At 55.5% G+C, this 18,065-nt stretch overlaps 1 protein-coding gene across 1 annotated transcript; it reads right to left on the bottom strand.

The window, feature by feature from the left end:
* Nucleotides 1–323: 323 nt before the first annotated feature.
* NKX2-3 (NK2 homeobox 3) lies at nucleotides 324–2,910 on the bottom strand. Its single transcript, XM_056121044.1, has 2 exons — nucleotides 2,538–2,910; nucleotides 324–1,084 (listed from the first exon to the last, which is right to left on the bottom strand). The coding sequence occupies exons 1-2, from the start codon at nucleotides 2,908–2,910 to the stop codon at nucleotides 324–326; spliced, it is 1,134 nt and encodes a 377-aa protein (XP_055977019.1).
* Nucleotides 2,911–18,065: the final 15,155 nt, after the last annotated feature.

Genomic DNA, 18,065 nt, shown 5'->3' with positions numbered 1-18,065 from the left:
CTCTCGCACTCCCCTGGGACGGGTTGGGGTCAGGGACCATCATCCTCCCCAGCCCCCCTGGACGGGATTTTCGTTTTGCGACAGTCTCCGCGCTCGGACCCCCTCCCTTCCCCCCCTCCGCCGCATCCTGCAGGCCTCGCTTGAACTGAGCTCCGGGGGACTCTGGGGGAGTGAGACGTGTCCTTTTCTTTTCTTCTTTCATTTCTTTTCATTTTTTTTTTTTAACGAGAGGGGTCTGGCCCTCGGATCCAGCCTTTCTCTCGAGCTAGAGTCCCGCGGCGCCAGGCTGCGGTGGGGCGGCCGCCGCGTGACCTGCTCCGTCCCTACCAGGCCCGGATGCCCTGCAAGGTGCCCTGAGCGCACGCCGCCCCGGCCGCGGCCCCCTGGTGCAGCGGCTGCGCGCCCCCGCCGCCGCCGAAGCCGCCCAGGTTGCTCACGTTCACAAAGGGCCCGCCCCCGGCCGCGCTGCAGGCGGGTGGCATCCCGGTGGCCGCCGCCGAGGCCCCGCCGCCGCCGCCGCCGCCACCGCCGCCGCCGCCGCCGCCGCCACCCGCCGGGTACGCGCAGCCGTAGCTGCCGCTGTAGGCCGCAGCGGCGGCGGCGGCAGCAGCAGCGGCGGCCGCGGCCGCGGCCGAGTTGCCGTAGCCGTAGGCGGGGAAGCTGTTGTACGAGTAGGCGCCCGCGCCCACGCTGTAGGGCGCGCCGTAGGCTGGAGCTCCGGGCGTGACGCACGGCTTCCCGTCCCGCACCAGCACCGGCACGGCCACGCGGCGCGGTGGCGGCGGCGGCGCGTGGGCGCCCAGCTCCAGGGACTTGTCCTGCCGCTGTCGCTTGCACTTGTACCTGCGATTCTGGAACCAGATCTTCACCTGCGTCGACGTGAGCTTCAGGCTGCTGGCGAGGTGCTCGCGCTCGGGCGCCGACAGGTACCGCTGCTGCTTGAACCTGCGCTCCAGCTCGAAGACCTGAGCTTGCGAGAAGAGGACCCGGGGCTTCCGGCGGCTGCGGGGCTTCGGCCGCTCGCTCTCCTCCGTCGCTTTACAGTCTCCGCTCGCCTCCAGAGGCTTCTTCAGCTGGCAACTTTCTGCAGAAGAAGCAAAACAACAGCGTCCCTTAGCTGTCCCGGCCACCCGGCGGGCGCCTCGGTCTCGCAGAACCGTGGCCTCGTGCAGGCGACTGAGCGGAGCGTGCTGCACTAAATGCTTGAGCTGAGGGGTGGGTGAGAGGGAATAAGTTGGTGGCAGTTGGTGTCCTGGGCAGGCAGTGGCACGCTCCACGGGGAGGGATAGTTTGTGCGCCTTCTTTTTTAGGGAGAGACAAGGAAGGACTTACCCTGTATTGCATGCGGGGCCCGGGCGTGCTAATGATTATGTTCGGGATGAAAGCTGCAACTACTTACTTGTAACAAGTAAGGGTTTTTGCAAACTTGTTCTCTTTCACCTCTTTCCCTCTCTCACGGGTTGCTGATGCGGTGAGATGTGTCGGTATTTAGGAGCCCGTGTTTGCATAAAATTTTCTCAATGGTAGCGCTTAACAGCTTCTTCATTGCTCAGCCACCCCTCCCCCTTTCTTTTTAAAGGTTTCACACCCATAGATAAATGTTTAAGTGAAGACGTCTGCGTTTCTCCTGAGAGAAATAAATAGAATGGACTAACTGGGACCTTTTTTTTTTTTTGTGGAATTTGGCCCCAAGTTTACTGCTAGGCATTCGATCTTAGCTTCTGCCTGGCCTATCTCTCCAGGAAAGAAAAAGAACAAGAATTTTCGATTCTTTCTCCTCCAAAACAAACACTTCCTGGAGGGGCTTTCTTTAGTTACCTGAGCGCTCTCTCTACTTCTGCTCCCGTCCCAAGCGGGACTTCAGTTTAAGTTTCAGGAGTTCTCCCTCTGCCCACAGTGCCACAGCCTGGGACATGAAAGCTCACTGTTAAGATCAAAAACAAGGCCAGCCCCGAGGAGAGGCAGGGACAGGCCATGTTCCCTCCTACCATTTTCAGGGACATGGTTGAGTGGACAACGCTGGGCTCCAAACAGAGAAGGGAGGACAGCACCCCGCTGGCCTCCACTGAACTTCCTGCGTCCTGCGGATGCTGAGACACAGCCTGCGTGGATCATGCTGCAGCGGAAGGCTTCCCGGAGAAGTCATGTTAGCGGGCAAGCGGAAAGGGTTCAGCCTCCTGTCCCTACAACTCTTGGCAAGGGCAAGGACCCAGACGCTGAGCCCAGGTCCCTGATCAACATCGGGGCTAGAAAAAAAAAAAGACTTTCCTTTTGTGTGTGTGCCCCCCCTCTTCCCCCTATGCAGGGGTGGAGAGGCAGCCGCACCGGTCATCTCGGTCACCTCGTCCTTCTCCCTCCACCCGGGCGTCCTCGCTGGCACCTGCGCTTTCCGTGGCTGCGGTTGACCAGGCATAGATCCCAACGGCGAGATTCCTGGGCAATTTGTGGGCGCCCCGCCATTGCTCCAGATGTGAGATGCTTTTCCCCCCTCGCCCGTCCCCCCAGCCCCCCCCCCCCCACACACTGCCTTTACTCACTTTGGCTCCGGTCCCTCACGATCTCTGGCCCCTCTTCGTGTTCCTTGGGCCCACCGCATGAGTCTCGCAGAACCGTGTGCACGTAGTTTTGGGGACAGAGCCCCGAATCGCCGTGGCCCTCGGCTGCGGCTAGTGAGTTCAAGTAGGTCAGTTTCTCGCCCTCTTCTTCCTCATCCTCCTCCCCGCCGTCGGAAAACTGCGTCCCCTCGGCGGCGGCCAGCATGCAGGGGGCCGAGTGGAAGTGGTGATCCAAGTCCGCTTGCAAGTGCGTGCCGTGGAAGTGCTGTTGCTGCTGCTGCTGCTGCTGCTGTTCCAGATTCAAAATGTCTTTGACTGAGAAAGGGGTGGAGGTGACCGGGCTTGGTAACATCATCAGGGCCACTTAATTGTCCAGTCCAAATACTCAATAAATCCCGGCGGGGGCGGGGAGGCAGCGCGCCGGCCCCAGCTCTGCTTCTGGACTCTGCCGCCGCTGCTGAGTAGGGTTTTTTGACAGACGCAGTCCTGCTCCAGTCTAAATCGCCTCCATTGGCCCGGACCTGGGGGTCTGGGTTTTGTTACAGCCACTGCAGGGACTGGGGCCTGGCCTGCGAAGCCTGTGTCCGAGGGTCGTGCGTCACGCCGGGGGCGGGGCTCTCGCCTCGGCCTCTCTCGCCATTGGCTCGGCTCACGTGGACCACGCCCCCAGCATCCCCGGAGTCGCGGACTGGTGGCGCTACCAGAAATAGACAAGGACTAGTATAGAGTCGCGAAGTTCAAGTCGCTGCGAGCCAGGCTGTACTGACCTAAGTGCTTCAATCACGATTCCCGCTGCACTTGTCCGCACCTTCCCGGTCCGGGCCAGTTCTGGGAGACTTCTGGTCCAGAAAACGACCTGCCTGGAAGGATGGCCCAAGAGGGAGCGTTTGACCAGCAACTGCTGGGGCAGGAAAACTTCCCGGTTTGTAAATACCGGAATCAGGATTCTTAAGGAGCAGGAATATTTTATGTGTCTGTGGATGGACGACTTGCCCCTTTCATCTAGTTGCTCAAGCTGTACCCTTCCCACCCCCCTTTTGAGTTTTTTCCCCCTGACCTTGTCTCCTCCATACGTTGGAAACTCTTCTCCAAAGGTTGCTCAAATAAATGCCACCTTCTCCAATGATTACTGTAGCCCAGTCGGAAGTTATCTCTCCTTCCCTGAGCACTTGTAAGTAAAAAATGTTCATGTCACTGATGCCTCCCACCTAGTGCTGTCACCATATCGCCTGCCTGTGTGTCCCCAAGGGCAAGGCTCCGGCTGCTGCATCTGTCACCGTGGCCAGGCCAACGCAGCCGCTGCACTATGCAGGCAGGTGAGAGGAAGAAGGAGCTTTTACTGTGCTCCGTTGCCTGACAGTTCTGAGTTCCAACCCTGACGTAATTCAGTGTGTGTCCTTGAACGTTTTTAAGCCTCAGTTTCTTTGTCTACCAAAAGGAAGACAGCAATACCGTCTGCAGGAATTTTTTTTGGGGGGAGGGGTGGAGGCAGGGAACCTAACGTTAAATCTGCCCAACAGGTTAGGCCCTGCACGTGTTAGGCGCTTAACCCAAGCCAAGCTAAACCACCGCAGAGCCCAAGCAGTGACTGTGTCGTGAGCTGCCCTGGTGGCTGAAGAGGTGCCTGTTCCCAGGAAGGAGGTGACCAACCATACAGCCTGACTTGTCCACTATGAAACCCGGCACCAGGCACTAGGCCTCAACACTGCAGGAATCTTTCTAGTTCCTCCTAACCACTCTTCCTGGCGTCCCTGTGAAACTCTCCATATTTCCTGGGCGAACATAGGGGTCCCGTGAGGTTCTGTGAACTCCACGCTGGTGGGGATCATCCTTTCACACAATAAGTATTTGCTCCCCACCTCCAGTCCAGAGAGGTGCAAAGGGGGGTTGGGGATGCGGGCTCTGCTGCGAGGCCCAACAGGAAACCCACTAGCCGCGCTGGGCCTGGAAATTTAGGAACCGGTTTGGGGCCCCATCGTGCGCCCCTCATCCGGTCCTGGCCGCCCCCACGCATTCCAGCGGCCAAGATGGAGCTGGGGGAGACCAGCTTGGACTGGACGGGAGGCGGGAAGTTGCGGAGCCACGGACAACGCCCCCCGGAGGCCACAGACTGGGGTGCGCGGGCGCGAGTGGAGCGCGGCGGTGCGGTACGCCGAGGGGGGGCGCGGAGAGGGTGCCCCGGGCCGGGCCGGGGAGAGAGGGAGCAGCGGGTCGGGAGGGGGGAGAGGCGGGGCTGCTCTGGAGCGAGCGGAAATGGTGCGGGGAGTCGGCCCGGGAGGCCGCTTGGGGAGCTGCGATGCGGAGCCGGCCACGTGCGCCTGCGAGTAGTTAGGGTGGGGCAGCAGGAGGCCCGCGGGGACGACCCTGACCCTCGGAGAGCCGGGCCTCTGCCGCCCTACAGGCGTCGGGGCCTTTTGTCTTTGCATCCCGAGACTCTAGGCGACCCAGGCAGGGCCGGCATCTCCAAACTAGGCCCGGGGACTGCGGAGGAGAACACGCCAAGAGTTTGGCTGCGGCTGGGAGCACGCTCGCGCAGAGAGCTCCAGAAAGAGGTGGGGGTGAGTGCGCGGCGTTGCTGGGTGCGGGGCCTAAAGTGTGTGTGTCCGTGAGTGGGGGGCTCAAGAAAAGGGGCCTGTGCTCCGGTCCCGATCCCCCACCCCCAGGGAAGATGGGCACTGGGAATGTGTGTTCCCTGGTAGCACTCAATTTTTTCCCGTGATTTCCAGGGGTCATTTCTATACTCAGGAAGAAGCGGGGAGGGACAACACCTCCCCCCTTAAATTGTCAGTTACCGAACTCCAGCTCTCTACCGAATTTCCCAGCGGAACCTGCAGTTTTCTTTGCTTCTCCACTCCTAGGCCCCTCTGTAAGCCTAGCTTCCTTCCTAGATCGCCCTGTCCAGGAACCGGGGCTTTGGCGCTTGGAACCTGGAGTCACCCCACCCCACACCCCCCACGCACATCCTGATGCCTAAGGTGTCCACCTGGGCCCCGCGTCCTGGGAGTGCACGAGGCTCTCCCCACGCCCCACTGTCTCCAGAAACCTGCCAGCCCCACTACGACCCAGGTAGCCTTGATGGAGGCCTGAGGGACTTTCCTGAGCCCCCTCCCCTTCCCATACCAAACTGCGTCGCTCCAGGGCGTTCCGCCCCGGGAGCGCACAGTCCGAGCCTTCCTGCGGTGCTAGGGGCCTGTGGGGGGACCGAACGTCGCGCTAAGAGGCCCTGAGGGTGTTTTCTGGGCCGCCTCCCTCCGTTTCTGCCTCTCCGCCACCTCTGTGCAGGGTTGATCTAGCGCACGCGAGGGCAACTCCTCTATCTAGAGCAGCTCTAGGTCTTTTGCCCAACGCAGGGATCTCAGTTGTTCTCCAAACATTCTCTCCCGGTTGTTCAGGCGCCCTTTGGCAGATCTGGTAGCCTGCGGCTGAGCGTCCTAACGAAGTTATCCTCCGCCTGGTTTCCCAGACCCGAAGCCGGCTGCCCCGCGCGCACGGAGCTGGAGCTGCGCGCTTCTGTTTGATAGGAAAACGCCAGAGCCCTCTTTCCTCTAAGGCAGCGCTCGGGGTCTCCGAGTCACTTATCAGAACTCGAATCTGGTTCCAACTAGTATCCAGTTACACTAACTAGCGTTCGGGAGTATTTGCGTTCTCTTGTCGTAAAAGAGCATCTTTGAAATCCTCCAGCGAGCTGGTGCTCAACTAATAACAGGTTTTTTTGTTCCAGATAGTTTAGCTAATTACGGTTAGAAAAAGTAAATGAGCACGGAAGCAATTGATTTTATTTTAATAGGGTGTATCTGTCTCCTCTGCTTTTGTCACATTGTACGTTTATCCAATCCCCCTCCCCCTTTCTTATATAAGATTAAAGTAAAACAAGTGGCAAATTCTCTGAGGGAGAAGCACTATTTAGATGCATGCACAAAAAATGAAATTATTCCTTTTTTGAGAAAATCTACATTCTATCCACTACAGGAAACATCAAGCTAACATACGACGATTTTTTTGGAAATTGTACTGTTTTCATAAGTTCTCGACACAAAAATTACTTAATGAATAGACGTATCATGCATTTAATGGATCATCTTCTTTATACGTGCAACTGCTTAGTCAACTTATCAAATAGGTAAATATTTAAGGTTATCAAGCCACAAAAAAGTTGAATGTTTTCATGATTTTTTAAATTTAAAAGTCAAATTAATTTTTTAATTAAAGCATGAATAGCTGTCCTGTGATGATTGCGGCTATAACTATAAACCTCGGGTAATTTTTTTCATTGATTTTGCTTTTTATTTCTTTTAGAAGTTTCATTTTCAGTGCCGTTTTACCAAGAACGTGTTCTGTCTTTAGCAGTAGCATTGCACAGGTTTTTGTTCTTTCGTTTGTTGGCAGTGGTGGAATGTATGTGTTTGCGTTTGGTTTTTAGTTAGGGATGTTAGAAAGCTACCCAGAATTTGTAAGTAGAGGCATTTTTTTTTCTCAGAAGGGTGTATAAATTTCTAGTTCTAATAATATATCATCTAGACAGTTCTTAAAAGCATTAAACCGATCTGATTTCAGGAAAGGATTTTTTTCCCCCTCTCTCACTTCAGTAACTTTGTAAGAGGAAAAGTTTGTAATACATCTTGAGAATTTTAAACTGTTCTGCATGTTTTTGCATAGATATCTGATTTGCCCCAATTGGACCTGAATTTTCTGTTTGTTCCCTGGGAGAAAATCAGACCGGGAGAATTTCAAGCAGTGAGTGTTTTTCTTTGTCAATGGCTGAGGAGGAGAGTTTCGATTTCTCTGAGTGAAAACCTTGCAGTCTTATGTGTACGTCTCTGCTCCTCAAAACAAGACCAAAAAATTAAAGGTAACAGCACAGATATGTCTTCCATCACCAAAACCAGTCCTGTTGTGTAGCTAAAACACAAAGCAGAAAATATCACTAAACCTATGTCAAATGGAAATCAGTTATTTTCCAAACAGAAATGCTTAAAGGAAGAACACCTATATGCAGACATATTTGTACTATTTGTGTGTGCTGTTTGGGAGCGCAGGAGCTGTTGGGGGGATTAAATTGGAATCTTCAGCGCATTCTTTAGCTTTGTGTGTATGAGCAAGTTAAACTTTCTGTATGGAAATGGCAATGCCTGTGGAGCTTTTAAAATTCAATTGGACTTCACTAGAGAGGCTGCCATCTTTGGCAAATTACTTCACTTAAACCAGAGCCCTTCCAGCTCCGGATGGATCCTTGCCTTGCGGTGGAGGAATGTGGTTATCTCCTTCCAAGAAGCAGAGATTATTCCTGTGTCTAGCGTGATAGTCTCAACCCACTTCCCTCAACCGAAAGCATTAGGGAGACTTTGGCCTCAGGGGCCCAAAAAATCTTTCCCCAAATCTTCCTGGGTGTCAAGTTGGAGCAAATAACTTTAACTCATTTGAAAACAAAAAAGAGCTTTTTCATGTGAAAAGAAACCTTTGCAGGAGTCTTGTGCGTGTAAGTACAGAAGGATGGATCCTCCCGGGTCTATCCTAGAGGTCCAATGACAAGAGGGCATCAGGGACCAAGACCCAAGCAAGTTTCTTTCAGACCTTTGCTCTTTAGAAGGCAATGGTGTGTGGGCATCTCTAGCTGCCCACTTGCGCATGGCTCCCTGAGGTTGGGGAGGGGCACCCAATAATTACTACTGCCCCAACATTCCTGGCCCTGCAGAGCGTGGGTTCTCTTGCTTGGAATCAGTCAGGGACCAGGCCTAGAAAAGACCAAAGGACAGAGACCCTGGCCAGACTTGGCACTCTGTGGTAGCCACAGGGGACAGAGGACAGACCGGTTGGAGGCCGAGGCTGGCCAGCCTGGTCTCTGGGCTCCTTGACCTCTCTCTGCGGAGTAGCCACAGGCTGTGGGGCTGTGGGGGCTGTGGGTTCCCACGCCTCACTGCGCCCTGCTTGCCTTGGACGCTGGCTTCCAGCCGAGTCTTGCACTTTGTGGGTGCAGCAGGGACAGGAGTGCAGGACTTTGCCTGAGGACTTTCCAGTTGTCCTCAGGAGAAGTGCGAGGCAACTAGCCCACACTGGCATTCTCTACCCTTGAACCTGTCTGCAGGCACCCAGAATCCTGTTCACCAGACTGAAGATCCTTCTTCCTTCACCCCCCAGCCCCCCAGCCCTCCTCAGTCCAAGATTCCAGAACTCAGGTAGTCCTCACCATCCTCCTAGTGTACCAGGCGCTCCTAGACCCTCCCGTTTCATGGGGCCTATCTTTTCTTCCTCCACCCCTTCCTCTTTTTTGCTTTTGCTTTGCATTTTCACTCTTCTCCTTCCCCCATCTCCTCTCCCTTGAGGACCCCCTTTTCTCTCCCTCCCCCCCCCACTCCTCCATTCCAGTGCTTTCTGGGGCCTTTTTTTCCCCCTTGGGGCCTCGGGATATTTGATTTGGAGGAAACCCCAAGTTGTATGGGTGGGCTGCAGCAGTGGCATCTGAGGAGGGGAGCAAGGGGGACTCCTCAGGCCCAGAGCCTCCCCCCCCCCCCCCCCGCCCCATTTCACCCCAGTGCTTACTGCTCGGAAAGGATCCAGCCATCCTGCGCGTACAATAGCGGTGCTCCCTCTGAACCAGTCCCCCCTCCCCGTGCCCCCACTGCCAGCAGTCAGTCTCTGTTGGGGGCCCTAAGCCGTGGGGGGGGGGGGCTCCAGGTGGCAGGCTTGGCCACCCTCCTTGTGGAAATCCCCGCCTCGGGCAGATCCTGCGGAGCTGCTAGCTGCGTTTCCTTCTATTGTGGCAGTGGGAGAGGATCGCAGTGGAGCGAAAGGTGACCATAAGGGCCCCAGGCATCCCCTTGAGGACAGATGGGGGCTCCCCAACCAGGGCTGACCCCTTCCCCTGTCACACACACAGAGGAACAAATCTTCCCTTCCCTGCTTTCTTGCTAATCCCACTTTGGATGGGGGGGGTGGCAGGCATTTAGCTTGAGCTCATCCCACTTGGGAGGAGTTTCAGGGAGCACCTTAAAATGCTGGGACCCCGGCACTTTGGAGAACCCCAGAACCATCTCTGGGAGAGTATATGGTCCCCTGAGCCCTGCCAAAGGGGTCCCTGAGTGCTGATGGTTGTGAGGTGTGTGTGTGTGTGTACATACATTTATATTAAAATGCATGGTCAGAATTTTGGAAAGGGAAGTGGCGGTTCCTCACATCAGCCAGCAGGAGGGGTTTGGTAAGGACTGGTGGTTCCATAACTCTTCCAGCCTCACCAGTAATTTCTCACCCTCCTCCTAGCTGCAGGGGATGGCTCTCCGGGCGGTGCTGAGTCACTGGGCCTCTGGGGAGAGGACACAGGGCCTGGGACCTTCTGCCCAGTGCACCAATTTCTCAGCAGTGTGGGGGCAGCCAGCCACCTTACACCCCTTAACTACCCTCTGTGAGCTTGTTTCTGGCTTGGATGGCTGCGCAAATGACATTTATTCTCCTGAACTGAGGAAGGATGCTGCTTCTTGATGGGAAGACACAGCTGGGCAGACCCAAGAAAGGAGGTGCCCAGGACCTGCCACAAAGCAGACTCCACACAGGTTCCCTGAGAATGTGGTCCCAGCAGGAGGGCTGGGCCAACACTCTTTTTAATTCCCCTCCCTCTCTCCTCAGTGAACCATGGCAGTGACATGAAATTCGGACAGACATGTTTATATGATCCAAGATGAAGGCTCACTCCTCTGACAATCAGATGTACCATTTCTATCCATTTATGAGATCGCTGCAATTAGTCTTGTTCAAAGTGGTCCCATAAGGACCTGTCTAAGCTGCCATCAAAGTGGAAGGAATAGGTTTTATTACCAGAATTGTAATGATTGTATGTTCTTAAAACTAATAAAACCACTTTGAAATTATTCTGCAACTTAGGTACTATTTTTTTCAACCCCACATGTTTCTCCTGCCTAAGCGTAGACAAGAGTGGGGCCCGGTGCGCATATATATATGTATTATATATATATATATATAATATATGTAGGGTGTCCCCACAAAGAATGAGCAAGGATGTGGGCACATGGGAACCTTTCTAACCATTCACACCCAGTACATCTGTGCATGTGTCTATGGGCACATACACAACTCACAAGCTACATGTATGTTAAGAGTGGGGAGGGGGGGTGGTGGAGAGACAGTACAGCAGGCAGGGCACTGGCCTTGCATGTGTCTGACCCCAGTTCAATTCCCAGCATCATATATGGTCCCTTCAGCACTACCAAGAGTAACCTCTGAGCACAGAGTCAGAAGTAAGCCCAGAGCACCTCCAGGTAAGTCCCAAAAACAAAAATCTGGGAGGTGTGGAGGCAGAGCAATTCTTCCAGGGGGTTAGCATGAGGGACACGAGCAGGAGACCCAGGTTCTCCCTGAGCACTGACAGGAGGGAATAAGTGTGGCCTCGCTGCACCCCCTTCCCTCAATCAAAAGCTGGGAGGGCAGGAGACAGCTGAGATCTCTGGCATCACACGGTCTCACAAGCACCATTGGGTCCAGCTTTGACAGTTGACACCTGTAGGCTGAGTTTGGGGCCTGGCAGCGTGGTGGCTTTCTCCAAGTTGTATTCACATCTCTGTCCTGGGCCACGGTACTTACCTGTCAGCCACCAGTCCTGGGGCTGCTCCTGCACCTCTAGCCTTGGAACCTGGAGGCTGTTCTTCCACCTGCTAAGCAGCAGTTTCCTCACCTGTAGAAGCAAAGATAATAAGTGTGAGGTCTTTCCAGAACTTCCTTGAGGATTCTGGAAATGTGTGAAGAAATGCATGTTTCCTGGCCAGCCCTGCTATGTGCAGTCAGTGTTTTGGTGATGGTGGTGAGGATTGTTCAGCTACAGGCCGGAAGCAGAGACCAAGCATCAAGATTCCCAGGCGTCCCTTTTATTGCTTGGGAGAGAAAAAAAAAAACCTGATTTCTCTATGGATTCAATTGTGCAGGTTTGGGGCTGGAGCGATAGCACAGCGGGTAGGGCGTTTGCCTTGCACGTGGCCAACCCGGGTTCAAGAGTCCCAGCATTCCATATGGTCCCCCCAGCACCACCAGGAGTAATTCTGAGTGCATGAACCAGGAGTAGCCCCGTGCATCGCTGGGTGTGACCCAAAAAGAAAAAATAATTGTGCAGGTTTGGGGGAGGAGTCCACGCCAGGACACCGGGGTTCTCTGGTCCATCCTGGTCCATCCTCCCAGATCCCACTCCTCACCCGTGGTAGCAGTAGCAAACAGATCCACACCGGACGCTCCCTGCTCCCACAAATGCATCATTTTTAGTGGCAGTAAACAAATCCCAAACTCTCATGTCATTGTTATTGTGTTTAGATAAAGATCTAGCCAATTAGTGTCCCCGTTGGAATGTAAATAAGTTAGGGGGGAGGGGGACCCCTATGGTGGGTGGTGGGAGCCCTTCTCCTATTGGGACCTCCAGCATGCTCGCTCCTCTGGGTCTGGGTAGAAGGCCCTTGGCGTCCAGTGCTCGCTAGCTCCCCAATCTGCGATGAGGATTCCCTCTCCGGGCCAGGACTGAGCTATGCTAGTTAGTGGAGAATGAACCAGCTGCCCAAGCTCCACCATTCCCACCAGCCATGAGCAGCTGCTGAGAGTCACTGACATTCCTGGGTTCCTCCGACCAGGAAAACTCTTACGGAGGAAGTCCCCCTCTGCGGGGGAATCGGGGAAATGAACTGCCACTTGGAGATCTTAGAATAGTTTCAGGAAAGCTGTGTGTGCGGGAGATGGCTATTTCTTCTTATGTTACTTTATTAATGTAACCATTTTGCAGAGAAGGAAGCCGGGTGTGGACTGGTGAGGTGACCCTCTCTGGCCTTCCACTCTCTGGGGGAGCGTCTGTGATTGCTGGCGAGGTCCCCAACCCCCTCCACCTTCCCACGGCTCTCAGGCTCTCACCCGGTAGGGACTGCGTGCCCTAGCACCGTTTAGTGGGCTTGAGCGAATTCCTACTGGGTAATTTTAAACAGCCTGGTCCCTCTGCAAACTTCCAGCCCGCTACTGGGCAGTGCCCCAGGAGAAGGCGCCTGCAGATGAAGGCGCAGGGGGTTGAGGTGGGGCCCGGCCTCATACCCCCCTTCCTGCTCAACACTGCTTCCTTTTCCTCCTCTCCCCCGACCCCCCATCATTCTCTTCTTTCGTCCAAAACGAAGATGGGCTTCCAGTGTTCTGGGGCAACTGCCACGGAGTTAGTATTGATCATCATAATAAAGTGCTCACCAGTCGGCAAAAAGTTCCACGTCTACCACCACCTCTTCCGATCGATCGATCGATTCAGATTTCATCCCGATGTGGCAGATATTAGGTCACAGCCCCTTCCGCGCCCCCCCCCCCCATATACTTGGAAATTGAGGACCACGGGAATAAAAGGACTTGTCTAAGGTCTCAATGCCTGTGGGGCGGGGGAGGGCAGGGCGGGGGTTTAGGGGGAGTCTGTAAGGTTTCCAAGCGCATGCGCTTTAAGTCTGTGCAGGCCTGGGTGGGCGGCCAAGAGGTGCACCTCAGCCGTGTCTTGAAGGCCGCCCCCAGCTACACTTGGTCTCGCATCCCCGAGAATACATCTTTTTTTGTTTGTTTGTTTGAATTTTTGGGCCACACCCGGGCGGCAACGCTCTGGAGTTCCTCCTGGCAAGCGCCCGACCCGCTGTCCTATCTCTCCGGCATCAGGTTTTGAGGCTGCCCCGCTTCGCCTCCGTCCCGACCCTTCCGGCTACCCTGCCCTACTCCCATGGGCAGAAGTAGTGACTTCCCTGTGGAAAGCGAAGCCCAGCAGGCCGCCGGAGCAGGGGCGCTCTGGAGCCAAGGCGCCAGGCCTTGAAAACAACACGTGGGAATCTGAGCGAGCTTCTGCACTCACGTACACACGGTGCGATTCTGCGAGCAGAGCTCTGGGTTCAAATCTTCCCTCGGAGGGGGAAAAAAAATGTCCTCGACTCTCAGAGCCCGGGTGCGCTCCTGCGCTTCTGCGCTGCGGCTCCAGGAACACTGCCAGTACCTACCTCGTAGGTCGCTCTGAGTTCCCCTCTGCAGTCCCGAGCGCCGGGCCTGGCACGCTGAGCCCGCGATCAATGTTAGTTTAGGATTAGTAACCCCGGGACGCGTGCAGGAGCACTCTTTCCGTTGGGGGGAGGAAGGGAGGAGAGGATGCTCTGGGTCCCCGGGCGCACCGAGACACTTGGGTGGCTGGCGCGCGGGTTTGCTGGAGCGGAGCGAACGCGCCCCGGATCCGTTCGAGGCTGGCAGCCGTCGGGGCTGCAAGGGCGTGTTCGGCGGCCGCGTGTGTTCCGCGCCGCGAGCGTGGGGGAGCCTGTGCGTGTGGGTCCCAGGTGGGTCCCAGGTGGCGCGCCTGCGTCACCTGCGCAGAATTTAGATTTCGGCGGGGCCGAGAATCTTCGGTTTACCTGACGGATATGTGGTGTCCACGCTGTGTACACAAATCCCAGCACGGCCACGGTCCCCGTGCGCGGCTTTCCAGCTCATCGAACAATTTGCTCGATTAATGGTTATTTTATTTATATCGTTAGAATAGTTCCCCCCGGTCTGTTTACACCAACGTCTGGCCGTCCTGGCCGCAGTGTTTGGACAGGGGGATTACACTAATGGATGGCGAGCTTGGGGTGGGGGAGGGAAACGGGCGGGGGCGCGGCTGGAAACGGGGCTCCCGGAGGCCGCGCGGGGTGGGCCCGGCGGGCTGGGGAACAGGCCGCTCCTGGCGCGACCCCTGACCCTCGGAGGGAAGGAAACGTGTCTGCGCGCGATAGGAAGCTTCGGCCTCCGGAGCGGTGGGGGCTGGAGATGCTGCTCGCGAGGGGCGCGGCGAGGGGGGCTGCCTCTCGGCCCAAGGCCGTTCCAAACTCGTGGTCGTCCCGCTTGGGTGCGTCCACGTCAACAAGTAAACAAGACCCCCAGCCCGGGCCGAGGCGGCCGCTTTGATGGCCCGGGTCGCTGGCGGCCAGTGTAGTGCTCCGGCCTCCAAATCCGGATTAGGGCTGAGCCCCGGGCGCCTGGCAGCCGGCGGGTTAGGTGAGAGCCGCCTTCAAAGGGCTCAGTCTCCGCACACCCGGGAGCGCTCCCGCACGGAGGCAACGAGAGCCAAATGGCCATCCGTTCCCCAGGCAGGTGACCAGCTCGCTGGGGCCCGCGACCAGAGAGTGTTTGGGCAGTTGGGGTTGGGGAACGACTGGACCTTGGTAGCCTTCAGGCTGAAAAAGACTCAGACCCCTGGTCGGGAACATCATTGCTGCAGAACCAGAAGGGGTGTCTCGGAATAGCCAGCAGGCCCCTGGACAGCTCCAAGGGTCCCCCCCGCAGTTTTTGCGGGACGCAGACTCTGCGGGCACTGAACCTCAGCACTTCTGGGTGAGACACTGGTTGCGACTTCCCCTGGCCCCCCCCCCCCCCCCCCCCCAGCCCAAACGAACAATCTAGCATTTAACCAGCATTTATTGTCTGCCAGACACCGCACCAGGCACTCCCCACCAGGCTAGAGACCATAATCCCGGTTTACGGAAGAGTTAAACAGGAGCCCGGTAACCTGGGCAAGATCTCAGGCTAATACAGTGTCACCCTTAGATTCCACAGGCGCCTTCCAGCCACAGAACTAGCTCGGGCGTCCCAGTGTTTGCTGGTCCTAGCACCAGTTTGGAACTATAGTGTAAGGTAGGGACCCCTTCAGTCCTTTCCCAACTATTTCCAGGACTTAAAGAAATATCCTAGAACTCAGGAGCCTTGAATTAATACATTTGATCGACAAGTTGTACACATAATTATTGGATTAAGAAAACTTTTTTCTAACTCAAACACACTGAAAGATAGAGCTTCTTTGAGTTCTGTTTTGTTGGGGTGGTAGGAGACCACACCCTGTGGTACTTTCATGTTTTGTTTTGGGCCACCCCAAGGGTGCTCAGGGTTTACTCCTGGCTCTTTGCTCAGGGATCACTCCTGGCGGCTTTCAGGGGGTCTCAGGGGACCATATGTGATGTGGTGGATCTACCTGGTTTGCTTGTGCAAAGGAAGCTCCCTACCCACAGCTCTGCCCAACCTTTCCTCCCTATTTTTTTTTCCTTTTTGTGTTACACCCTGCAATGCCCAGGCTCTGCACTCAGGAATTACTCCTAGCGATGCTCAGGGGACCATATGGGATGCTGGGAATCGAATCTGCGTGCAAGGCAAACGCCCTACCCGCAGTGCTATTGCTCCAGCCCCTTCTCCCCACCCACCCATCCCCAATTTTAAAATTTTGTTTTCTAATCAAAGAATCCCGAGGCTTAGGGAGGTAAAGTCACTTGCTGGAGATCACAGGCCCTTAAAAGTGGCCTGGGGCTTTTGTCTCTTGACCTAAGTTTTGAGAGCAGTTTTGCGGGTCTCCCCAGACCCTTAACGCTTGTTTTCCATTCTGCCCGCTTTGTCTCGCCCTGTCCTGCGGGGAGAGGACGTGATGCCGGCCCTTTTGGAGGTTCCACGTTTTTCTTGAGGCCTCTTGGGGGTGCTGGGCTGGCCGGGGCGCTGCGCCAGGACCCGACTGCCCTGTGCGCTGTGGGCCGCGCTGCCAGGACGCGCGCTCCGGTAAACGGTTTATCTAAAGACAACTTCTGTTTCTCGTTCGCTGTCTGGAGTTGCCCTGCGGCCCGCAATGAAAAATGTGCCTTTTCCCCGAGACTCCGGCGCGGATGATTTATGTGGGAACTGTCCTCAGCCGCGAGGCCTGGGCTGCGCTGCCGGCCTCGGGGTGGAGGGGTGGAGGGCGGGGCCGGCCTGGAAGAGAACCTGGTGCCCCGGGCCGTTCCAGCGCGCGCTTTTACGCAGCACCCCCACACCCCTACCTCAGGACATTTTACAGCCGCTCCCCCAAGAAGCTGAGCGCGTTATCGCGGTAAAATAAACACCATTATCCCAGGTCCATTAACACGGAGATTTGGGCGTTGTAAATAGAGGAAAGGCCGGGAAGACCAGCCCCCGCGAACTCCCTTGTAAAGCAGGCAAGGTTCTCCAGGATTTATGGCTGCGGATTGCCACCAACCTCCAATTTCAACCCCCACCCCTCCACCCACGCCCATCCTTCTAAGGAATCCTAGTCTTGACCAAAACCCGAAGACAGGCTTTCCCCAACAGCCTGGAAATCGCGCCCTCCGTGTCAGGATTCGGAGGCGAGGGAGTCCCCAGGACGCGTCTAGCCCAGTCATTAATTTTCCTCAAGTCCCCAGCGCGGGAATGCTGATTCCTTTCCCGCTGGGGATGCACAGATAAACTCGGCAACGCCCTCCGAGCCCTCAGCAGAGAGCACGCTCTGTGGATGGTGCTGGGGGCTTGTCTTCCAGACGCCTTCCTCATTTGTAAACTGGATAGTGCTTTCAGCAGCTACTTAGGAATCTGTAAAGCCTTGGGGAGTCATAATTGGTGGGCACTGCCCATGCGCCCTGTGACCTGGGGCAGCCATTTAGCTGACTTCTAATGCTTTGCGTTTCCGTCTCTTTTGAAAAAGAAATGGCCACTGGACTGAGAGATAGATAGTACCGCAGGGAAGGTGCTTGTCTGACACAGGACGACCCAGGTTCGATTTGATCTTTGGCATCCCACGTGGTCCCCTGAGCACCGCCAGAAACAATTCTTGAGTCAGAGCTAGGGGGTAACTCGTGAGCATCACTGGGTGTGGCCCCCCCAAAAACAAAGAAACAAACAAACGGAGAGAGAAAAAAATGCCAAGGGCCAGAGCTATAATAGAATCCACTTGCTGCAGATTCTTCTGCATCCCTGAGTCCCACCAGGAGTATCACTAGGAGATAGCCCTGAACACTTAAGTGTGCCCCCCAAACAAACAAGCAAACAATGATGCGGCTGTTGCAGGCATGTGTTGTGAAAGTATCAATGAGTGAAGTTGGTTATGAAGTCCCAGGCACAATTCTTCTTTTTTTCTTTTTGGGTCATGTCCGGCGATGCTCAGGGGTTACTCCTGGCTCTGCACTCAGGAATTACTCCTGGCAGTGCTCAGGGGACCATATGGGATGCTGGGAATCGAACCCGGGTCAGCCGGGTGCAAGGCAAACGCCCTACCCGCTGTGCTATTGCCCCAGCCCCCCAGGCACAATTCTTAACTGCTGGGTTTGTCCCCTAAAGTGAAAAATGAAAGAAACGCTATTTTATTTTTTGCTTTTTGGGGTCACACCTGGTGATGCACAGGGGTTACTCCTGGCTCTGCTCTCAGGAGTTACTCCTGGCGGTGCTCAGGGGACCATATGGGATCGAACCCATATTGAACCCAGGTCGGCAGCATGCAAGGCAAATGCCCTACCTGCTGTGCTATCTCTCCAGCCCCGAAATGCTAAATTAAAGTTAAAACTAATACATATAAAGATTTCCTCCCTCAGGGATTACTTGAATTCTCTCCTTAGCTCCCTTAGAAATCCGTAAGGGCCACTGTGCCAGGCCCATAACCTCTTGTCTTAGACAGTAGTTTTTTTTTGGGTCACCAGCATCCGAATGTTCTTGGGTTTGTTAGGAGATTTTAGGGTCCTTTCAAGG

Source organism: Sorex fumeus, unplaced genomic scaffold, assembly GCF_029834395.1.
Source record: "Sorex fumeus unplaced genomic scaffold, SorFum_2.1 ptg000043l, whole genome shotgun sequence".
NCBI lineage: Eukaryota > Metazoa > Chordata > Mammalia > Eulipotyphla > Soricidae > Sorex > Sorex fumeus.
This window is presented reverse-complemented; position numbering and strand designations above follow the sequence as displayed.

Bases quoted from the DNA above. Each gene is read 5' to 3' on its own strand.
- NKX2-3 (XM_056121044.1), bottom strand. From the start codon at position 2,910: ATGATGTTACCAAGCCCGGTCACCTCCACCCCTTTCTCAGTCAAAGAC. The intron at 1,085-2,537 runs GTGAGTAAAGGC...CTTCTTCTGCAG, and splicing joins CGTGAGGGACCGGAGCCAAA to AAAGTTGCCAGCTGAAGAAG.